Raw genomic sequence first — 24,837 nt, forward strand, 5'->3', positions numbered from 1 at the left:
TAGCAAAGCTAGCCGCCCGGAGGACAGGTTCTTGGCCTAGGCAGCTGCCTACTTCATAGAATCATCGAGTCCGAAGGGACCTCCAGGGTCATCTAGTACTTGGCCTACTCGTATGTGCCAGCCCTGGGTGTTGAAGAATGCAACTGTGATGCAAGATCCTTCAACACTGTGTTTGGATTCTTAGACACTTTTGTAGACTGGAACTCATGCTGGATCTCTTTTATACTCTGTGCATTCCAAATGGTTTTCCTCTGTGTGGATTCTTTGATGCTCCTGAAGATTCTAACTCTGATTGAATTTCGTTCCACGCTATCGAGCATTTAAATGCTTTTGAAGACTGGCTTTCAAACTGAATATCTTCCCATACCCTGAGCATTCAAAATGTTTATCCCCTGTGTGTTCTTAGATGCTGTTAAAGGAGGTCACTACAACTGAATCTTTGAGCATTCAAATGGTTTCTCTCTTGTCTGCATTCTTCAGTGCAGTTGAAAGCTGGAACTCACATAGAATCTCTTTCCACACTCTAATCTTTAAAAAGTTTCTCCCTAGTGTGTGTTCTGTGATGCTTTTGAAGATTGGAACTCACACTGAATCTCTTTCCACACTCTGAGCATTGAAAAGGTTTCTCCCCTGTGTGGGTTCTCTGATGCCTCTGAAGAGTGCCACTGCAATTGAATCTCTTTCCACACTCCGAACATTCAAAAGGTTTCTCCCCTGTGTGGGTTCTCTGATGCTGCTGAAGAGTGCCACTCCGACTGAATCTCTTTCCACACTCTGAACATTCAAAAGCTTTCTCCCCAGTGTGGGTTCTCTGATGCTGCTGAAGAGTGTCACTCCGACTGAATCTCTTTCCGCACTCCGAGCATTCGAAAGGTTTCTCCCCTGTGTGGGTTCTCTGATGCGTTTGAAAATGGCTATTCTGACTGAATCTCTTTCCACACTCTGAGCATTCAAACGGTTTCTCCCCTGTGTGGGTTCTTTGATGATACTGAAGACTGGAATTCAAACTGAATCTCTTTCCACACTTTGAGCATTCAAACAGTTTCTCCCCTGTGTGGGTTTTCTTATGCTGTTGAAGTCCATTATTTGCACTGAATCTCTTTCCACACTCTGAGCATTCAAACGGTTTCTCCCCTGCGTGGGTTCTCTGATGATACTGAAGACTGGAATTCAAACTGAATCTCTTTCCACACTTGGAGCATTCAAACGGTTTCTCCCCTGTGTGGGTTTTCTTATGCTGTTGAAGACCATTATTTGCACTGAATCTCTTTCCACACTCTGAGCATTCAAACGGTTTCTCCCCTGTGTGGGTTTTCTTATGCTGTTGAAGACCATTATTGGCACTGAATCTCTTGCCACACTCTGAGCATTCAAAAGGTTTCTCCCCTGTGTGGGTTCTTTGATGATTCTGAAGATTGGAATTCAAACTAAATCTCTTTCCACACTCTGAGCATTCAAACGGTTTCTCCCCTGTGTGAGTTCTCTGATGCCTCTGAAGAGTGCCACTCATATTGAATCTCTTTCCACACTCTGAGCATTCAAACGGTTTCTCCCCTGTGTGAGTTCTCTGATGCCTCTGAAGAGTGCCACTCATATTGAATCTCTTTCCACACTCTGAGCATTCAAAAAGTTTCTCCCCTGTGTGGGTTCTCTGATGCTGCTGAAGTCTGTAACTCACACTGAATCTCTTTCCACAGTCTGAGCATGCAAAAGGTTTCTCCCCTGTGTGGGTTCTTAGATGCTTTTGAAGACTGGAATTCACACTGAATCTCTTTCCACACTCTGAGCATTCAAAAGGTTTCTCCCCTGTGTGGGTTCTTAGATGCTTTTGAAGACTGCCATTCTGACTGAATCTCTTTCCACACTCTGAGCATTCAAAAGGTTTCTCCCCTCTGTGGGTTCTCTGATGCTGCTGAAGATGGCCACACCGACTGAATCTCTTTCCACACGCTGAGCATTCAAATGGTTTCTCCCCTGTGTGGGTTCGAAAATGCTGCTGAAGATGGCCACACCGACTGAATCTCATTCCACACTCTGAGCATTCAAAAGGTTTCTCCCCTGTGTGGGTTCTTTGGTGTGATTGAAGATGACCACTGCAACGAAACCTCTTTCCACACTCTGAGCATTCAAACGGTTTCTCCCCTGTGTGGGTTCTCTGATGATACTGAAGATGGCCACACTGACTGAATCTCTTTCCGCACTCTGAGCATTCAAAAGGTTTCTCCCTTGTGTGGGTTCTTTGGTTCTTTTGTAGACTGGAATTCATACTGAGCTTCTTTCTATACTCTGAGAATTCGATGTGTTTCTGTACTGTGTGTATTCTTTGGTGTACTAAAAGCTGTGTTCTGTATCTGAAGTACTTTCCACAATAACGGCATTTATATGCCTTCCTTTGACCGGAGAATGTCATTCCATTCTCTGAACAGATGAACAGTTTCATTCCTGAAAGAGTCTGTTGGTGACGGCTGCAGACAGGGATTTCATGGAACCTGCTTCCTTGGCGAGGAATGCTCTTAACCCCCCTTTTCAGTGTACGGTTTCCTTCCTGCCTCTGTGGTTCATCTCTGTTCTCAAAGTTTCCTTCAGCCTGTTCAATCTTGGCTTTTTCCAGTGAGAACCCGTGAAATTCCCCAACTGGCTCTTCAACATCTCCTGCTGGAATAAAGAGGGAAGTTGAATCATAACTCATGCAAGGAGCCAAGGCACCTACCACAAACTCCTAATTCATGACTACGCATTTTTGACTCCTGAACTGTCTGTCTGCCTTTCCTGGTCAACCTCCTATAGAGCTTTTTCTACATTCAGCACATTTGCTGCCAGGGAACATGAGGGTTGAGAGGGAAGAAGACACCGTTCTGAGGACAAGGGGAAGGCGCCCTCAGAAGGGACCTCTTCTTCAGTTGGTGAGTGGGTATCCTTTCGCGCCAAGGTACCATCCATGGGCAGGGAGGGAAGGGGGGGTCTTTGTAGTTGGGGATTTGATCCTTAGGCAAGTAGACAGCTAGGTGGCAAAACCGTGTACTGACCGTATGGTGACTTGCCTGCCTAGTGTGAAGGTAGCGGACAATACGCGTGTAGAAGATAGGCTGAAAGACAGTGCTGGGGAGGAGCCAGTGGTCGTGGTGCATGTTGGCACCAATGGTGTGAGGAAATGCAGTTGTGAGGTCCTGGAGGAAAAATTTAGGCTGCTAGGCGGGAGACTTAAGGCCAAGGCCTCCAAGGTAGTTTTCTCAGAAGTGCTACCTGTTCCACATACAAAGCAGGAGGGACAGGGACAAATTAGAAGTCTCAATGTGTGGATGAGACGATGGTGTAGGGAGGAATTGTTTAAGTTTCTTAGGCACTGGGACGCTTTCTGGAACAAGCGGGAGCTGTACAAAAGAGATGGTCTCCACTTGTCCCCAGAAGGAACCAGGCTGCTGGCGATTAAAATCAAAAGGTGGCAGAGCAAGTTTTAAACTAAATCTTGGGGGAAAGCCGACAGGAGATTAAATGTCTCTGGTTCGGGATGACTCATCTCAAAGAGATGAAGGGTTAGATATTACTTTTCTACCGGGTAATGGATCAGAGTTGTCCACTGAGATGGTGACAAACAGTATGGACTGTATGCCAAAGTCTCGAGGCAGCGGAAGGAAGGCTGCGGGGCTATCTTACCTTGGAAATTATAGATGTTTGTATACAAATGCTAAAAGTGTTTGAAGTAAAATTGGGGAGTTGGAATGTTTAGTGTTGGGGGAAAACATAGACATTGTGGGAATTTCAGAAACTTGGTGGAATGAGGAGAATCAGTGGGACAAGGTGATTCCTGGATAGAAGTTATATCGGAAGGATGTGGAGGGAAGGGTTGGAGGTGGGGTGGCTCTGTATGTCAGAGAGGATATACGGTCCAGTAAGACTGAGGTCAGAGAATTAGATTCCCTTCTAGAAATGCTTTGGGTCGAAATAGAGGGCCCATAAGGAAAATTAACTATGGGAGTTTGTTATCTTCCAGCAAATCAAAAGATGGAGTACGATTATAATACTATGGAAGGATTAGAGATAGTGGCTAAACGTAAAAACTGTGTCATAATAGGTGATTTTAACTACTGAGGAGAGCCAGTTTGGTGTAGCAGTTCAGTGTGTGGAGTCTTATCTGGGAGAACTGGGTTTGATTCCCAACTCCTCCACTTGCACCTGCTGGAATGGCCTTGGGTCAGCCATAGTTCTCTTATCTGGGAGAACCAAGTTTGATTCCCCACTCCTGCATTTGCAGCTGCTAGCATGGCCTAGGGTCAGCCATAGCTTCTCCTTGTGGTTTTTGGGCAGGCCATGTTGAGAAGAGAAAAGCTGCACTACAATCAACAAATTTAGGATTTAGAAAGCCTTTCGAAAAAAGGATTTTGGATTTTTTTATCTGCTTTGGTGAATGGTTGAACAAGGAACTCTGACTAAGAAGTGAAATGTGATATCAAAAGGTAAACTGTGATTAAATGGGCTGCCTCGGATGCAATATGGGTGCAGAAACCAAAGGAACTTAAAAGTTTTTAATCTTTGGGAAGGACTCTGGAATCTGGGTTCTTTTTTTCCCTTGTGAATAAATAAACATGTAACCATTAATAATGAACAGATGTTAAACTTTAAAAGAATATGGGAGATCTTGAAGAAGTAATGTTAATGAGTGTAGTTAACATATTTCTCTATATAGTAGATGTATTGACAGTTTATCTATTTAGTGAGACTGCTTATAATGATGTAAGAATAGGAACAAAGGTTGAAAAGGCAGATAGCATATTTGTTGTGGAATCTGGTAGACTTGGTAATTTGGCAGACTTGCTTTTAATATGTTATCAGGAGAAATGGTTTAGACGGAGATAGATAAATTATTTAGTTGTATTTTATGTAACTTGCTAAGGAAAAAGAAATTATTTTTATGTGCTTCTTTTAATAAGGATTCTGCTAAATCAACAACTTAATTAGTGCTTATTATAGGCTTAAGTTAAATTAGAAAAAATTGGCAATGAGACAGTTTTGAAAGAAAAAAGATTTTTTCTTAACTGGTTATATTTAATTTGTGTTTAAGAAGAACTGTTTAGATTTACATTGCTTTACTAGTTGATTAAAAGAAATCATTCCTTTTTTATTCTAGAAAAGGAAGAAAGGAAGGTAATATTTAAGGAGATTTTTATACTTGTACGTAGAATGATTTGAGCATTTTATTGGGAGGTGGAATTATAATTGATATATTTGTACTGGTTTCTGTTTCTGTTTTTCCCATTCTGTCAAGGCCCCTTTTCCCCACTTTTTAATGTATCTTCTGCAATGCTTTTTTTTTGGTAGTTGAAATCAATAAAACTTTTAAAAATAACAATAAAAAAATAAAAGTCCTCTTGTGGATCAAAAACTGGCTAATTAATAGGAAGCAGAGAGTGAGTATAAATGGGCAATCTTCGCAGTGGAAGACAGTAAGCAGTGGGGTGCCGCAGGGCTCGGTACTGGGTCCCATGCTCTTTAACTTGTTTATAAATGATTTGGAGTTGGGAGGAAGCAGTGAAGTGGCCAAGTTTGAAGATGACACTAAATTGTTCAGGGTGGTGAGAACCAGAGAGGACTGTGAGGAACTCCAAAGGGATCTGTTGAGGCTGGGTGAGTGGGCGTCAACGTGGCAGATGCGGTTCAATGTGGCCAAGTGCAAAGTAATGCACATTGGGGCCAAGAATCCCAGCTACAAATACAAGTTGATGGGGTGTGAACTGGCAGAGACTGACCAAGAGAAAGATCTTGGGGTCGTGGTAGATAACTCACTGAAAATGTCAAGACAGTGTGCGTTTGCAATAAAAAAGGCCAACGCCATGCTGGGAATTATTAGGAAGGGAATTAAAAACAAATCAGCCAGTATCATGATTCCCCTGTATAAATCGATGGTGTGGTCTCATTTGGAATACTGTGACAATTCTGGTCACCACACCTCAAAAAGGATATTATAGCACTGGAAAAAGTGCAGAAAAGGGCAACTAGAATGATTAAAAGTTTGGAACACTTTCCCAATGAAGAAAGGTTAAAACGTGTGGGGCTCTTTAGATTGGAGAAACGTCGACTGCGGGGTGACATGATAGAAGTTTACAAGATTATGCATGGGATGGAGAAAGTAGAGAAAAACGTACTTTTCTTCCTTTCTCATAATGCAAGAACTCATAGGCACTCAATGAAATTGCTAAACAGTAGGGTTAGAACGGATAAAAGGGTGATTAACATGTGGAATAACGGGTTGCAGTGTGATAGATTTTTGTTTGGGTTCATCCAACCTTTTGTCATCTATCGATAACTTTTACATCGATTTGCGCACAGAAAGTGACCACTTGCCACTAATTCTGTCTGGATCTGGAGGTTAATATGGTATCATCTTCCCAATCTTTGAAGGCCTCTGAGAATGTTCTAAAAAAAATCAAGTGGTCCCCAGCCCTAGAAAGAGAGTTTTCTTCCCTCTTTGGCTCTGAAGCACTGTGCAGATTAAGGGATTCAATCATAAATTCCAATTCAGACGATTCTCATTATTAATTGATTACTGTAGTTGTCTAGGTCTAGTTTCTCTAGCTGGTTCGATACAGATTGTTTAGCTTGGAAACAAGAACTGAGAGCACAATTTAAAGAGGCCTGTCACTCCAAAGACCCAACAAAAATTAAGGCCTACATTGCTTATAAGACAGCCTACCTGGAGCTTATTACATCCAAAAAGAAAGTTTTCTTTCAGAATAAATGGGCCAACTTTACCACTCGATAAAATCTAATGATCATAAGGCTTTCTGGAGAATCAGTTCAGGTAATCTAAAAAACAATTCTGTTACTGACCCAAATATTTCTGCGCAGACATGGGTTGATTACTTCTCTAACATTTTTGCTGCTCCATGTGTATCCCCTCCTATCTTAGCAAACCCCATAGTTACTGATATGCCGGTCTGGCCTCCAGTAACTCTAGAGGAAATCAGTGATTTATTGAAGGATTTAAAAGCGGGTAAAGCACCAGCTTCTGATGGCCTTCCTGCTGAGGTATTCACAAAGTTTGCCGATTGGTGGTTCTTGCCCCTTGCAAAATTGTTCTCTTTCATTGATCTGCATGGCTCCATCCCAGACTCTTGGCTTGATTCTATAATTATCCCAATTTACAAAAAGGGGGGGTTGGAGTTACCAGAAAATTTCCGCCCCATTAGTTTATTATCTCTAGTGGGCAAATGGTATGCAAAACATTTATAACTCTGATTAACTGACTGGATGCGCCTAGGCAACATCATACATCCTGAACAAATTGCCGTCTCCAAAGGCAAATCTGCTATGGACCATTGCTGCACTCTGGCCTTTCTGGCTGAAAAATATATGCATACTGGGACAAAAAAATTATATGCTGCCTTCATTGACTTGAAGGGTGCATTTGATTCAATAGATAGAGCCCAACTATGGATCAAGCTAGGTTACCTGGGAATGGACCCTCGTCTGCTGTTTCTCTTGAGGAAACTTCATTCTAATACTTTTTGCCAAGTGAAATTTTCTTCTAGTGGTGACTTGAGTAGCAAAATCCCAGTGTTAAAGGGGGTTAAACAAGGTTGCGAGCTGGCCCCGCATCGTTTTAATTTATTTTTAACTGACCTGGTACAATTTTTGAATCCTATTAATGATCATCCGCCTAAACTAGCAGGCCAAGGGGTCCCCTTATTACTTTATGCCGATGACACTACCATCCTCTCTTGCACAAGTGTGGGCCTGCAAAGGTATTTGAATGCCTTCTATGACTACTGTAATTGTAATTTACTCTCTATCAGTTATGCCAAATCTAAAGTAGTTGTCTTTCAAATTGCTGGCACCCACAGAGATGGTTTATTGGCAACTCAACAATCGAGCAAACAAAAAATTTTAAATACTTGGGGATCACTTTTAATCAAAAGTTAAGCTGGGTTTCACATCGTAACAACACCGCCAACTTGGCTAAATGTTCGGCTGCTCAAATTAAACCGTTTTTCTTTGCAAGGGGCAACCAATTAGTTCCAGCAGCAATTAAGGTGTTCAAATTCTAGCGCAAATTCTCTATGGTATCCCTATATGGATCTCAGCATTTACCAGGAAAGTGGAGGGCATTAAAGTCTCATTCTTTAGACAAATTCTTGATATGCCAAAATGTGTGTCCTACTTTGCTCTCTGCTCTGAAGTGGGTCAGTTTTTGGTGGAGAGAAGAGCCTGGATTGCAGTGTTTAAATTCTGGCTCAAAATTCTTGATTGTATGAAAAGAGACCCATATATTTCATCCAGGACAGCAGGACTTATGTCCAAACTTAACCAGTTGGGGATAGAGGTTGATGATTTTTTCACTTATGATGAGTCATATATCTTCAGATATATTAAATTAAGACTGTGGGAGTTGGAAGAAACGAAACTACGGCCAACAGACCTTTATATTTGCTCTCCAGCTTCCTTAGGTCTTTATGATTTCTGCGGCAAAATGCCCCATTATCTATCAGACTTCACCATTCCAAGTCATTGCAGGGTAGTTATGTTGGCTAGACTAAATGCGTTTCCCTCCAAAGTTTTATGAGACCCTTTAGGCGACAGACTCTGTTCCTATGGAGCGAATATTCCCGACTCAATAGAGCATATATTGCTTGATTGTTCCTTTTATAATAATCTCCGTAAAGATTTATTTTGCAAGCTTTCTTTCTCCCCAAATTTGTCTATTCTGCCACCCTGTTATTATTTATTGAACGATATTGAGGGGGTGGTTAGTGAGGCTGTGGCAAAATTTTTGGCTGACATCCTTAAATTTAAATCTGACCATGTATGAATGCATCTGTAAACTCGGTTTCATTTTGATTTTATCTCCAATGTTCAAATATTTATATTCTGTGTATTTTTATTTGCAACTGTTATGCCATTAAAGGTTTGGTATGGTATGTGGAATTCACTGCCACAGGACCTGGCGGCGGCCACAAGCATAGCCACCTTCAAGAGGGGTTTGGATAAAAATATGCAGCAGAGGTCCATTAGCCACTTCATATTATAGGAACTGTCTGGGGCAGTGATGCTGTATATTCTTGGTGCTTGGGGGCGGGGGCAAAGTGGAAGGACTTCTAGCCCCACTTGTGAACCTCCTTTTTTTTTGGCCACTGTGTGAGACAGAGTATTGGACTGGATGGGCTATTGGCCTGATCCAAATTGGCTTCTCTTATGTTCTTTGTCTGTCTTCACCTCAGGTCACTACACCCCCCCTGCCTCTCCTGCTGGCCATGACATTGACCACAGTGACCCCGGGACCAGCCCGGTGTGTCGCCTGATCTCAGAGCCCACCCAGCTCCTGGAGTCCTCCAGGGGGGGGGGGGGAGTACAGGACCAAGCCTCACAAGGACCTATTGCTTTCCCATATCTTGATTCACACATCATCACAATGGCAGCAATTCGCACCTTTGAAAGATCCTTACCCAGAGAGGCCACATTCCCATAGTTCTCCAGCATGACTTCCCTGTAGAGATCTCTTTGGTCTGGATCCAGCAGGGCCCACTCAGCCTCGGTGAAAAACACAGCCACCTCCTCAAAGGAAAAGGGACCCTGAAAGAAAAAGCAGGTTTCCTCATCAGAGACTGTCCCAGTCAAGACCGTACTCTGGACAGGGGCATTCTGGGGTGGTGCAGGATGGAGAGCTTGCCAGGGGGGTAAAGGGAGCGGCCTTCAGAGCCCCTCTCGCTCAGACACATGAGCAGCAACTGCAGGAGCAAAAGCCCCCCTGAGGAAGAGGGGAACTCAGGCGGTCCTCTGCTCATATCCCCTACCTGGACTGCAGGGGCAGCAGCCGTTTCCACTCCTCCACAAAGACGATGGCTCAACATCATCTCTTCACTGCCTGTGAGGGAGAGAATGTTGGAATAAAGGGTGTTAGAAGAGACTCCATATTTTCTTTGCTTGTTCGAATCCTGGTTCGTGCACCCCTGTGCCCAAGGCTGTGAAACCTTGCCCTGGGTATACTTTAAAAAATGTGTAACAATTTTGAGGGAGAGGTGAGGAGAAGCCTCAGGGAGGGGTGGGGTATAATCACTGCCAACACATTTCCAGTTTGGTGTAGTGGTTAAGTGTGCAGACCCTTATCTGGGAGAACCGGTTTGATTCCCCACTCCTCCACTTGCAGTTGCTGGAATGGTCTTGGGTCAGCCATAGCTCTTGCAGAGTTATCCTTGAAAGGGCAGCTGCTGTCAGAGCTTTCTCAGCCCCACCCACCTCACAGGGTGTTTGTTGTAGGGGGGTAAGGTAAAGGAGATTGTAAGCTGCTCTGAGACTCAGACTGATGGGTGGGGTATAAATCCATTATCTTCTTATTCTCCTTCTCCTTCAACCCTTGAGGCTTATTCTGTGAACTCAAAACTGTGACAGCATCTTGGCTCGATCAGAGCAAAGGCCCAGGAACGCCATTCTCTGGGTGCCTGGGCCCCCCAATGTGCCTTTGTGTTTAGGCTTCCGGGTGAAGCGGCGGGGGGGGGGGGGTTGGGAGTAATGAGGTCAAAGATACATCAGAATCACATCTGTTCAAAACCCCAAAAATTATCTTAGCACATCTGAAATCTAGAGGGTAATATTTAGGGGTTTCTCGAGTGTCTGCTGACCCTCTGATGTCATGTCTGAATGTTCAACGGGATGAGACGTCACATCTACCCCTTGCCCTGCCCCCAAAGCCCCCAGGGGCGAGAGGTCAACTTTTCTTTTTTAAGCAGCCTTAAATCCCTGTAATGGAAGGTACGCTATATGGGAATATTTGTTAAACTGAGGAATTCACTGCTTCAGGAAGAGGCGGTGGCTACAAGCACAGACAGCTTCAAGAGGGGACGGGATAAACATATGAAGCAGAGCTCCATGAGTCCCCTTCAGCTGCTAGGTGCAAATGGAACCTTGTGTGGCATGCAAAAGCATTTCTTTTTTCTCCTGTCCTGAATCTTTGTCATGATCTGAGGCCTAGTGCGGCCTAGAGGACAGGGGGAAGCCTGCCTAGGAGTTGCTAGTGGGCCCTACGTCTCCCAGGGATCTTCCAGGATCCCTTCTCTCTCTGATTGGGTTGCAGAATTTTGGAGGGAAAACTAGCCCAGAGGCAGTGTTCATATGAACATATATGAACATATGAAGCTGCCTTCTACTGAATCAGACCCTTGGTCCATCAAAGTCAGTATTGTCTTCTCAGACTGGCAGCAGCTCTCCAGGGTCTCAAGCTGAGGTTTTTCACACCTATTTGCCTGGACCCTTTTTTGGAGATGCCGGGGATTGAACCTGGGAACTTCTGCTTCCCAAGCTGAGTTAGTGTGAGCTGGCTCACAGTTTTTTAGCCTCTTGCTCTCACATTTTTGTCTTAGCTCAGGAAAAATGGCTCCAGAGAAAACTGATTATACAGTAACTCACAACTTTAATGCTGGTAGCTCATGGAGTAGAATTTTTGCTCAAAAGATTCCACAGGTGAGTGTGAACAAAACCCCCTAATTTTGCGTATATATGGACATCGTGATCACCAGCTTGGTTGCCAGGAAGCCTGGAGTTGCACCTCACACACATCTACACTAAAGCAAAAGACTTTGACCAAGCCATTTCCTTATAGGCCGAGGTGTATGTTGTGGGTTTCATCTTTACTGCAGCCCCTCTCCCAATGGGTCCTAGCATGGGCAAAACAACCTCCCAGCCTCCCCGTGTGCGCAAGTCCCTGGTTTTCGCACTGAAAGAGGCCGTGCCACCGTGAGCTGTCCAGTCAAGCTGTCTTTCTTCTTTCTGTTAATGGAAGCCATTGCTAACGCTAACATCACCACTTTTTTCCATTCACTGCTGCACTAAAAGTCTTTACCACCCACCGATTGTTTGAGCACTATAAATAAACTGTTGTTGTTGTTAGGTTGCCTGAGTCCTCACGTCTCCTTGGTCATGGCTAAAAGGTTTTGCTAAGAAGGAAGATTCAGGGGTTGGGGGGGGGGGGTACTCTCGGCCCCCAGAAAGACCCTGACCAGAGCGGTGGCAGCCTGTAGAAGGCCCTTCCTGGTTCCCTGCTGAGTCACAACCTTCTATCTGACAACTTCACAATCTGTCCAGAACTGGGCATAAGGCACCCTTACCGTATAAGAGGGCCTCTTGGGCACGCTCCTGGGCCTGCGCCTTCTGCTCTTCCTCCAAGGGAGACCCTTCCTCCTCAGAGACCTCCGCTTCCATCTTCACAGATGGTCCCCACATCTGGAACAGCAGGAAGAGAGACAGGGAAGAGCAGGGAGCCTAAAGACCAAGGAAGCAAAACATGCTCCATTCCCCATCCCTGCATCCATCAACAGAGCTGCAAGAATCAGGGATCTGGTTTTCTATCAACCCTGGGGAAGTGCCCAGAGGGATGCGTATAAGGTGAAAGGTCACAACTCGAAAGGGCGGCATGAAGCTCCCTCACCTGCCCTGCCTGCCTCTTCTCCTCTGCCTGGCTCAGGAGGAAACCTTCGGCCAGGGCCACCGCCTGGGAACTGGTCTCCGGCCCACATCCTCTGACCCAGCCCTGCATTTCCTGGGGCAGGAGAGTCAGGAACTGCTCCAGGATCACCAGGTCCACGATCTGCTTCTTGGTGTGCCTCTCTGGCTCCAGCCACTGGCTGCAAAGTCCATGGAGCTGGCTGCAAACCTCTCGGGGCCCATCAGGCTCATGGTAGCGAGACTGCCGGAACCGCTGGCGATATTCCTCTGAGATCGCCGTGACCTCATAACAGACCTCTGGCTCAGGGCTTTCCCAGAATCCAACACCACTCCCAGCTAGGGTAGGTTTGGGGCCTTTGCTTTCTCTCTTGCCCGTTCCAGGTCCTTCTGGGTCCTGCTCTTCCATCTCCTTTCCCTTCTCTTGGGTTACTTCCAGCTGTGGAAAAAATGCTTTTATTCACATGGCTATGAAGAGGGAGAGCGGAATATATCAAAAAGGCAGAAAGGAACCTAAAGAAGATGGAGCTACATCACTGACCCTGGTCAAGACACACCCAGGACTGCCCTCCTGGATCAGAAGGAAAGTCCTTCTCGTGGTTTGCACATCAGGATTCATGTCATTAACTATCGTAGACATCTCCTAGGGAGGCCCAAAGTCTCCGGGTCCTGATGGCAAACACCCAAGAGTTTCTAAAGGATGTGAGATAGTTGATCTACGAACCTGTGTATGTGACCTATTTTAAAAAGGGAACCAGGAAATTACAGGCCAGTCATCCGAATTTCTGTCCCGGGCATATTAGCAGAATCTGTAATCATAGACAGAATTAATTGTCAGACACAGAGAAGGACAAAGCCTGCTCAGGGAAAATCAGCACGGCTTCTGCCCAGGGAAGTCCTGCCACAACAGAGAGTGGACAAAGAGGTATTTTTCTTCCTCCTCCAACTAGAAATTGAAGGCACCTAATACAGCTGATGGGCAGTAGATTCAGGACACAGAGAGCGATTAAAGTGTGGAATTTGTTGCCAGAGGGTGTAGTCACGGCCAACACAGGAATAAATAGCTTTCAAAGAGACTAGATAAATTCATGGAGGGCAAATCTATCAATGGCTGCTAGCGGTGACCGAGGGGAACCTTCACATTTAGAGGCAGTCAACCTCTGGATCCCAGAGCAAGGAGAAGCATCAGGGGAAGGCCTTGGCCTCCACGCCCTCTTGCTTGTTGTCCAGAGGAACTCACTGGCAGATGGTCTCAGAACCTACCAGGGGTGGGGCGATCCTGGATTTGGTCCTAAGTAATGCCCAAGACTTGGTGAGAGATGTAAAAGTGATTGCGCCACTTGGTAGCAGTGACCATAATGTTATTGATTTCACCGTTTGTATAAATAGGGAGTTGTCCAAAAAGACCGCCACAACCACATTTAACTTTAAAAGGGGTAAATACATTGAGATGAGGAGGCATGTGAGGAGGAAACTGAAAGGAAAGGTACATACGGTCAAAACCCTTGGGGAAGCTTGGACGCTATTTAAAACTATAATCCTAGAAGCTCAGATAAAATACATACCACAAGTTAGGAAAGGCACAAACAGGTGTAAGAAAAGGCCTGCGTGGTTAACAAACAAAGTAATGGAAGCTGTAAAAGGTAAGAAGGACTCCTTTAAGCGGTGGAAAACCAGTCCAAGTGAGATTAGTAAAAGGGAGCACAGGCTGTGGCAAATCAAATGCATGACTGTGATCAGGCAGTGTTAGGGAAACTGCTCTCCAAATAAAGTTGGGGAATTAGAGTGAGAGACAGCTAGCCCCACAACGGAATCTTTGTTATCTGTGTATACGAGGCTCAACCGATCAGAGAGTCAATGCTCAATAAGAGACTCTAATTTAGTAAAAATCAATTGTAATTTATTTGAAATAGTTCTTTCATACAAGGTAAAAATACAAAACACTCACACATTCACACAGGTCTAGGAAATATAGATAGATCAATAGGGGAACATATATGGATAAACAGACAGGGTAATATTTACCATCGTAGTCTTCCAGGAAGGTTTCCAATGGCGACTTAAGAGGACAGGGGAAATGGACCCAACACTGTGGCCAGAATTGGGGATGGATCTAGACAGCGGGTAATAGGGGTTGCTGAATAGAAAGCACACATGAGTGGAGTTGGGTCAGAGGTTAAATAGGCTTCCTCAGACCCTAGGGACTGGGAGGTCTTGGGGAGGAGCAGGGGGAGGCTCTATGATGACCAAGGAGGCTGGACATCCCTTGCTGACACCTAATTGGATGCCAGTTTTGACCAATGAACTTCACCTTAGTCTGGTGAAGCTGGAAATTTCCAAGCTGCAATTTTGCCTGGGTTGGCCCCAGGGTACTTAGACTGGAGTGAGAATGGGAATGGCTGGGTACTTAAGTTTAAATGGGATTAACTAGGAGGGTGACAATAGGGAATAAAATACATGGCCTAGGTACCACCCGGTGTAGACAAAAGACTTGATGAAGACAGGAGATGTCCTTCCTCTTATCTCATCTTCTGCTGGGCAAGAGTAATTGTTCTGGTATTGCTGAGCAATTAGGATCAACAGTTGAGCTATTAATCCATTCTTAAAACAGATGGGTTGCTTGCAGGCTCAGGGTGTGTACGTGTGACTTTCCCACTAAGAAGGAATGAGTTCAGCCTGGCAGGGTAAGCTTGGGTCAGGAAAGCAAGCTGGATTCTGCTGTTGTTAGCTTTAGGTCCATGGAGCCAGGCTGGAAACATGGTGGCTTCTTCCACTGCAGTGGCCAAGACTGGGCACACAAGGAGCAGCTGGAGCATGTCTGTATTTCTGGCTAACACTCTTCAGAGACGTAGAATGCAAAGCTGAGGCTTATGGTATCCACATAAGCCAGAAACTGCAAGCAAAGTCCACTTCTTAGAGCAGAGGTGTAAGAGTCAAATCTCCAGGCACCCTGGCAACCATGCTGGTGATCATGATGTTCACATGTATGAAAAGTAGGGGGCTTTTCCTCACAGTTCCCCCCCTCAAGACCTATGTCACCATCTGGTGGCGAGGTCTTGCAATAACACAATGTCCATATCTGTAGTTGACAGGCGGCGAGTCCACGTAGCTTCAGGGGTCTACCGGGGTGTACCGTCTATCTAAAAAGGTTGGAGCCACTATCTAAACTACTCAAAAATCAATTTGGAAAAATATCCCAATAGGCCAAAGGTTCCTTCCTTTGAATACTATGATGCAGGGGTAACAGGCATTGGCAACATTGTAGGGCATACAGTATTAAAACACAGGGTTACAATCATTGAAATAAAAGTTGAGTTCATAAAATCATTACTGCTATTTAAACCAGATAAATAACAAGAATTGATCTATAAATCACACACAATCATGACAATAATTGATTAGGAAAACACACAGGTACGTTAGAGTTTATGGTTACAACTGAATCCATATCTTAATCTTGAGTCTTCTTTTCTTCTTCTCCCCCCCTTGATAAGCTTCTTATACTGGGGTTTGAAGAGGATCTTCTTCCATGTACCTATTGGGTATGTGAAAGTCCTAGTGGAGGGTGAACTAAAGAGTCTTCCCACCCCCCCTAGCACCCAGCGAAATCTGTCTTTATTGTTGCTAAAAGGGAATTCTTCCTGTAACCCATCATGGAATTGGCAATGGTGCTTTTCTGCCTGTATCACTGATGGTCCATAGAGCAACAGTGGGCTTTGAGGAAAGAACCAAAAAGGAACCAAAAACATTTACACATGACCACATGGGGGATGATTCTGTACCATTGTAGGGAGCAGTGAAAGCAGATCAAAAATGCATACATTCAACCATGAAGAAAGGAGTCTTAAAAAGCTATTAGTGAAGTGTCCTCCTGTCCAGAGTATGGTGACCAGTGAGCTTTTACGTCACAAGCTTACATATGTCATGTTAGGGGCCTGCATTGGGCAGGTTTGCCTATTACACTAATCATTCAGGACTTTAGGAGGCTTTTTCCTTGTCAAGGAAGGGAAGTAACATACACAATTCAGAAAACACAACCCAAAATATTCTTTGTTGCAACATAAAACTTAAAATAAAACATTGTGCACAATCCAGGAAAATGACCATAGTTTGGGGCGTCCCCCATATGATGAAAATAGTTCCATAAAGAAGAGACAAAAGAAAACCTTTGCTATAGCTTTGGAATATAATAAATTGTCAAAACAATATAACAACTTCAAAAACAAAAACTGAGGCCTCAATAGAACAATGCTAGCTAGCTTTATATGAGAGGGATCATACCCAAATGGCAGGTGAGCTAGAGCAGAGAAATTAAAACCTGGACATAAGTGAGGTGATCAAGTCCCACTAAATCCAGTTTTTCTCTAGGCTAGTTCAGCCAAACTTCTTGGCAAGGGGGTCTCACATGTGAGTATAGATTTCAACAAAACTTAACAAAACAAGAATTCTGAAAAGCAACATAATGGTTACACATACATAAAACAATTCTTAAAACTATTGAGCATGCATTAGATTTGATTTGCAGGTCCAGATTCCCTGCACATCTATATTGAAAGAAAAGATGAGCAAACTTAACAAAATAGTTACAACATCCTAGAAATCAAATTATGGTTAATCCACCGTGACAAACACATTAAACAATTCATAAAAAGAGAAAAGATGGGCAAGGCATCTGTAGTACCACGAGAAAAATGCTTAGTTGTTGCAAGGGCAAGGTCAAAAGAAAGACTTGAAGCACGAAAGCATATCCCCTGAAGAAGAAACCTTTTATGGAGTAAAAGGCAAAACTAAGATGATGGCACAATGCTCCAGGTTTAAGGCTTGTGCCAGAGAATGATTTTCCTCTGTGCATACACAGAGTGCAAAGAATGTGTTGCTGGAAGGCAACATGCTGTCAGAAATACCAAGTAGACCAAAATTTGAGCATAATACAACAAGACTTAATTTGGAGAGCCTTGATAGGCTCAGCCAACTGGTTATAGATGCAAAAATAGCACAAAAGGACATTTAGTAGCAAGAAGAAAATCATGATCAGAAATGAACCCTGAGGAATCTACATTAAGAATCTAACAAGTTATTGCTCATTTCCTTGAGAACATGGACAATAGAAAAAGGGTTTTACTATAGGTGGAGGCAGAACCCTTCAGTGGTCATTATATTGCTTAAGACCAAACAAAGATACTGAGCCCACAAGGTGGGGCCTCTTAAGAACATGTGGATACCTCTTTCCACAGGCAGACAGGATTAAATTAGAGTTAAAACTCAAGATTCACCAAATAGCTAAAAGGGAAGATTGATGATGCAAATGGCATTCAGAGAGAAAATGAAGGTATCAATAGTTGAAGTACATTTGAGGAATCCAGATTTCTAATGGAGACCAAGAACTTTCAGGAATTCTGCTAACAACCAGAGTATTAGTTCTTGAGGCTTAAGAGAGAAAAAGCACAGGGAGAGGGTAATTTTACCCCAAGGAAGTGTACAGATGTCCTATACTTCTTGTAGGAACCAAAATTTGTGAGATAAAATTTTCTTAGCTCTAATGTTTAGCAAAGGGCCTATAGATTGCAAAACATTTTCCTTTTACTACAAAGCACTGGGAATGCCCAATAGACTTTGAGGAGCAATTTCCTAAAAGGGTTTCCCTTAAAATCAAAGCTACAAAACCTGAGTATAAGGGAGATTGGTACCAGTCACTAGAAAAATATTTTAAGACTTAAAAGGTGCAGCAAAAATAAATAACAGAAAGAAAGCTTCTAATCTAGGAGAACTCTTAGTATTAGGGCAGTTTACAGGCAGGGGATTTTCTCTAGCAGAGAAGGATTGGCTGTAAGTGGAGCTGTGGGATGCCAGCTCCAGGCTGGAGATTCCTGAAACTTTGAATCAAATTTGAAAATCACAAGGCATGCAGTCCATTTCCTTGGACACTTATTTCCTCCAGAGGCTTAGCCTCAATGTACTGGGGGAAAGGCTATGATTTTGGGAGAGACCTCCAGGTCCCACCTGGAGCCTGGCAACCTTACAAAAACACAGTAGTATGCACATCTTCCATCCAGGTATTTCTCTGGCTGGGAAGAGGCTGTCTCTGTGAGAGACTGCAATATAAAAAAAAATTTGGTAATGAAAAACTTTTGAAATTATATCCTTTTAGACCCAAAATCAGAAGATGGGAATTCAAAATAGCACAAAATACCTCAACTGTATTTCCACACTATTTCCACCCTCCCTAGATGAAGAAGGTGGGGAGGGTTTTAACAGACAAACCAAAATTCCTTCCCTCTTGGGTAAAGTGAATGCTTAGCTTTAACAAAAGGCTAAAACAGACACAATGGATTTGGCCAGTACTCTTATCTGACCCTGATAAGTTTTTACAAAGAAAGGTGGAGGAGGAGAATAATGAGCTTTCTGCCTGGGTGGGGCTCAAAATTGTAACTCTTTTCCAGTTTCTTTAACTCAAGCTGAATTTGGCTGAGTTTATTTCAAGAGGGTCTGCATGAGATTTGCCAATCAGTACTACATTAGTTGTTGCTGGAGGTTCTCCTTTCTGTACTTTCAAATTTAAATGACAGACTTGCCCATTTGAGGTTAGCTGTCTTGTGTTGCTGTGACCTTTGAGAAGGAGAGGCAACACTTCTTACAAGACAATGAGGCTCTCTCTCTCAAAGACACTGAGTTGCTTGTACCTTAAGGAGACCTGAGATAAACAAAAATTTAATTTCTCAGGGCAATGCATTTAAAATTCTATTCCTTTGCCTTAGTTACTTATCAAATCTTTACTGCTACAGATCTCCATTGAGCAAGAGGGAGAACAATTAGCATTTCTTCCTGATGGCAGGAGTGCCGAGCATTTGCAATACTTTAGCCAGCTCTATTTGGACTAATCTGCAGGCACTCTGTACAAGCTCAGAGGCTATACCATTTAACATTCATAGAACTGAGGAAATAAATATTTTTTTTTGACTTTATAAGCAAGAGAGAGAAAGATGAACTTGGGAGTTTCACAGATTTTCATTCAGCCAATTTGAAAGTTAAAACAGTTTCTTACATCTTGCTCTGAATGCTTTGAATTAACAAAAACTAGTGCAGTCTCTCTTTCTCAGGTACTTGATGCTGGCATCTTTAAAGGGTTAAACTAAATATATATTACATCAAGCTCCCATTACCCTGCAGAGAAAACTAACTCTGCAGGCTGGAACCCTTGCTGGGATTCCAGGAGATCTCCAGGCCTCACCTGGAGAAATGGCCTGGTCTAATTGTAGTCCAAGTCATTGCTTGTATGTTTTCTTATTTAGTCAAGGGAAAAGGTGCCCTTGTTACCTTTAAACCTAATAAAGCCAGATCTCTCTGTTTTAAGAGACATTCAAGTCTAGATGTTAGATTTTCCTTTGGGTGGGGGGGGGAGGTTCAGAGACAAAGGAACCTTGCCTGCCCATGTGGGATTACCATTCTCTGAGTTCCACAGAATTCTGGCTTTCAAATTCCCCAAATGGGATGAGATAAAGACAGTAAATTTCTAGCCAGAAGGGCTGAGACTTGCTCATGTAGGAGTGTCTGGAGCAAGTCCTTGCTAAAATGAATACCTTGTGCCATGATTGTGGAACTCTGCATAGGCTCAGAGACCACATTTCCTTCATGATTCTGGGGTAAGAGAACTGAAATAGGGACTGTTTTCTCATTTTCATGGGGGAAAGAAGTCTGGGGCTGCACATCTGGGTTTGCCCCGCCATATTTCCTTTTATCCTGCACTTCCAGAATTTCCAGTCTCCTCTCTGTGGCCCTGCAAGATTCCAGGACATGTTGCAGGAGACTGGCAGTTTCCTTTTCTTTCCTGCTAGCTTCTAACTTTTGCTGAAGTTCCTGATTTTTCTCAGCAAGCTGTTGGATTTCTAAATCCTTTTCATGAGTAGGATTTGTAAGTTTCCCTACCCTTTCCTTATTAGGGAAATTTTCCAAAGCAGTAGCTTTGGGGAGGCTGTCTCCATTTTCTGCAAACCCTGGGGCTTTGGGAACCATGTGCCCTGGTGGCTTCATGGCTTCTGAAAGGGCAGCAAGTAACATATGTGTGGGCTGCTTATCAAACTGCCTCATGTCTGCTCCAGTGGCTCTAAGCTGGGACCAAGCTGCCATTCTGACTTTGTCTCGAGGGGTCCGCTGAGGCCAGGGTTGCCCAGAGGCTGACTGTGTCTGCCTAGGAGCATAAGCCTGCTTGTGAAGGGGAGCCTTTGGGACAAGCTGGGGATGGCAAGAAAAGCTGGAACCAAAGCCACTGTTTTGGAACTTCCAGTTCTGGCTCTCTTTTCCATGCCCACCCTGCTCTTGATTATATTGTGCCTGAGTGAGCTGTGTTTCTAAAACAGCAACTCTTTGTTCAGAGACTTGGGCATGCTTTAAAGCATTCTCCAGTCTCCATTTGACCTCATGGAGAGAGTGGGTTAAATTTTGTTTGTCTATTAGGTACTCATATCTCTCATCCCTGAACCTTTCTACCTCCTTCTCATAAGTTTTTAACCTAGCTTCTGTCTTTCTAAGCTCAGAGGATACCTGTTTTTGCTGTTCTTCTCTCAATCTTGTCCTTTCTTCCTCATGAGTTTCCAGCATTTGCTTTACTTTGGCCTCATGACTCATGAGAATCTGCTCTTTCTCTGCTGCATAGGCCTGGAGCATGAGTTCCTTCTCTGCCACATGGCTTTGAAACTCCTGCTTCAGCACTGATGCATGGCTTTTAAGAGTTTGTTCTAGTTCTTGTTCCTTTAATTCTAACTGTTGCTCTTGTTTCTTAACTTGTTCCCTAAGCTGTCTGTTCACATTGGAGCTTTCCTGCAAGGCTAGGAACAGACCCCATGATGCGAAAAGATCTCTTTTTCCTGGCTTGATCTTTTTCTGAGCACATTGGTCCTCAAACGTGTCTCGAAAGAATTGGAGGGGGTCAGGGTTCTTAAAAACTCCTGCTTTCCAAGGGTTGTCTCCCTTCTTCACAAGCCACTTCTCTAGCTTGGGAAGCTCCTGTTCTTTCTTGGCCAATGCCATAGCTTACACTTTAGTTCCTCTCAAAGTCCTAACTTTACTTGCAGGGCTGGTTTTCCTGCACTGTTAGGTGCCTAACCACAGGCCACCAAAATTAACTGATGCAGGAGCCTTCCCTGGCACTTTTCCTGCTTATTGGGGAGCAAAGAACTTGCAGGACACGTCTGTGTGCCTCACAAGTAAAGGAGGGAGTTGCAGGACCTTCCTTAGTTCTCTGCAACACTAACAAATGTTTGTGGCATGGGCTTATGGCCTTGCACACATTGTTGAGCTCCTCAGGAGGGGCTTTTCTCTAGCCTCTGCCTCCAAACAAATCAAAAGTTTTAAAAGTCTCAGAGCCTGAGCTTTTCCTCTGTTGGCCCTAAGCAAAAGGGAAATTTTTCGGCTGGGAAGATTGCCTATCTCCTCAGACCCGGGACAAATTTTTAACCCTAAAGGAGAGCTTCTTGCTCCTTCCACTAAATTCTCTTAAAGGCACAGCCAAGTGTAAGAACTAGCAGCATATTTCCAGATGCTTTCTGGCTCCTATGTGCTATTTTACACCTGGGCTGGCAACTTTACTTATGTTCCCTTTTTTGTTTTGCCTACTGCCAATCTCTGATTGCGCTTCGGCTTGGGTTTAGGGGGCAGCGAGCCAATCCTATGATTGCGTCTCGGCCAGAAAAGGGAGCCACGAGCCGACCCAACGATCGCGTCTCGGGCGAAAGGGAGCCACGAGCCGACCCAACGGTCGCGTCTTCGGGCAAAAGGGAGCCACGAGCCGACCCAACGATCGCGTCTCGGGCGAAAGGGAGCCACGAGCCGACCCAACGGTCGCGTCTTCGGGCAGACAAAATAAAAAGTTGCCCAGCAGTCAGATTGCAGCGGTCCTACGACCCACCTGCCTTCTTGACTGTCGGGTGCCTTAGACTAGCCTTGGCCTAGACTCGTGTAAGGACTTGGGTGCGTGTGTGCAAGTGTCTGAGTGTGTGTGTAGTGTGTGTGCACTACGCTCTAAAGAAAAGGGAGAAGGGAAGGGTGCTCTATCCAGATCTTAACAGCTCTGACCTATCCTGACATTCCCTCCCACGATAGACGCGTTTAGAAAGGCCTCGGGACGGCGGCCAGGCTTCACGGGACTTCCCCCTTGCGTTCTATCGGGCTCAGTCCTCTTTCGAGGGGTCTGGCCTCCTAGGGGCGGCTGAGAAGTCCAACGCTGAATGATAGAAATGGGAGTAGCCCAACCCACAATTATATAGAGATGCTCGCTAGAGCCGTTCACACAGAACTCATTCACTCAATCACTCACGCGATAGCCTCACTAGCAAGACTTTCTGAACGGTGCAACCTTACGTCTGTCTGTATGAAGACACGCGTGTCGACTCGCGTGCGTTCACACAAACAGGATAATGCCCGCATTCTCCACCAATTTCTGTTAGGGAAACTGCTCTCCAAATAAAGTTGGGGAATTAGAGTGAGAGACAGCTAGCCCCACAACGGAATCTTTGTTATCTGTGTATACGAGGCTCAACCGATCAGAGAGTCAATGCTCAATAAGAGACTCTAATTTAGTAAAAATCAATTGTAATTTATTTGAAATAGTTCTTTCATACAAGGTAAAAATACAAAACACTCACACATTCACACAGGTCTAGGAAATATAGATAGATCAATAGGGGAACATATATGGATAAACAGACAGGGTAATATTTACCATCGTAGTCTTCCAGGAAGGTTTCCAATGGCGACTTAAGAGGACAGGGGAAATGGACCCAACACTGTGGCCAGAATTGGGGATGGATCTAGACAGCGGGTAATAGGGGTTGCTGAATAGAAAGCACACATGAGTGGAGTTGGGTCAGAGGTTAAATAGGCTTCCTCAGACCCTAGGGACTGGGAGGTCTTGGGGAGGAGCAGGGGGAGGCTCTATGATGACCAAGGAGGCTGGACATCCCTTGCTGACACCTAATTGGATGCCAGTTTTGACCAATGAACTTCACCTTAGTCTGGTGAAGCTGGAAATTTCCAAGCTGCAATTTTGCCTGGGTTGGCCCCAGGGTACTTAGACTGGAGTGAGAATGGGAATGGCTGGGTACTTAAGTTTAAATGGGATTAACTAGGAGGGTGACAATAGGGAATAAAATACATGGCCTAGGTACCACCCGGTGTAGACAAAAGACTTGATGAAGACAGGAGATGTCCTTCCTCTTATCTCATCTTCTGCTGGGCAAGAGTAATTGTTCTGGTATTGCTGAGCAATTAGGATCAACAGTTGAGCTATTAATCCATTCTTAAAACAGATGGGTTGCTTGCAGGCTCAGGGTGTGTACGTGTGACTTTCCCACTAAGAAGGAATGAGTTCAGCCTGGCAGGGTAAGCTTGGGTCAGGAAAGCAAGCTGGATTCTGCTGTTGTTAGCTTTAGGTCCATGGAGCCAGGCTGGAAACATGGTGGCTTCTTCCACTGCAGTGGCCAAGACTGGGCACACAAGGAGCAGCTGGAGCATGTCTGTATTTCTGGCTAACACTCTTCAGAGACGTAGAATGCAAAGCTGAGGCTTATGGTATCCACATAAGCCAGAAACTGCAAGCAAAGTCCACTTCTTAGAGCAGAGGTGTAAGAGTCAAATCTCCAGGCACCCTGGCAACCATGCTGGTGATCATGATGTTCACATGTATGAAAAGTAGGGGGCTTTTCCTCACAGCAGGCAAAAAGGGACTATGAGGAGCATATTGCAAAAAACATAAAGACCAACAATAAAACTTTCTTCAAATATATTAGAAGTAGGAAACCAGCCAGGGAGGCAGTGGGGCCCTTGGATGACCATGGGGTAAAAGGATTACTGAAGGAGGATAGGGAAATGGCTGAGAAGCTAAATGAATTTTTTGCCTCCGTCTTCACTGTGGAAGACGTGAACTTTTTGCCCGCCCCAGAACCCCTAATTTTGGAAGGGGTGTTGAAAGACCTGAGTCAGATTGAGGTGACAAAAGAGGAGGTCCTACAACTGATAGACAAATTAAAAACTAATAAGTCACCGGGTCCGGATGGCATACATCCGAGAGTTCTGAAAGAACTCAAAGTTGAACTTGTGGATCTTCTAACAAAAATCTGTAATCTTTCATTGAAATCTGCCTCCGTTCCTAAGGACTGGAAGGTAGCAAATGTCACCCCCATCTTTAAAAAAGGTTCCAGAGGAGATCCGGGAAATTACAGGCCAGTCAGTCTGACTTCAATACCGGGAAAGTTGGTAGAAACCATTATCAAGGACAGAATGAGTAGGCACATTGATGAACACGGGTTATTGAGGAAGACTCAGCATGGGTTCTGCAAAGGGAAGATCTTGCCTCACTAACCTGTTACATTTCTTTGAGGGGGTGAACAAACATGTGGACAAAGGAGACCCGATAGATGT

At 44.3% G+C, this 24,837-nt stretch overlaps 2 protein-coding genes across 2 annotated transcripts in view; one reads left to right on the top strand and one right to left on the bottom strand.

The window, feature by feature from the left end:
- Positions 1-24,837, top strand: part of LOC132571389 (zinc finger protein 850-like) — a gene marked incomplete at its 3' end in the record, with an annotated part of 552,489 nt that overhangs the window by 451,998 nt on the left and 75,654 nt on the right. The gene's annotated exons all lie outside the window — the stretch shown is intronic.
- On the bottom strand, positions 524-2,050 carry LOC132570883 (zinc finger protein 420-like). Its single transcript, XM_060237523.1, has 2 exons — positions 1,041-2,050; positions 524-995 (listed from the first exon to the last, which is right to left on the bottom strand). The coding sequence occupies exons 1-2, from the start codon at positions 2,024-2,026 to the stop codon at positions 524-526; spliced, it is 1,458 nt and encodes a 485-aa protein (XP_060093506.1). The 5' UTR covers positions 2,027-2,050.

Source organism: Heteronotia binoei, chromosome 5 (genome assembly GCF_032191835.1).
Source record: "Heteronotia binoei isolate CCM8104 ecotype False Entrance Well chromosome 5, APGP_CSIRO_Hbin_v1, whole genome shotgun sequence".
NCBI classification, from domain to species: domain Eukaryota; kingdom Metazoa; phylum Chordata; class Lepidosauria; order Squamata; family Gekkonidae; genus Heteronotia; species Heteronotia binoei.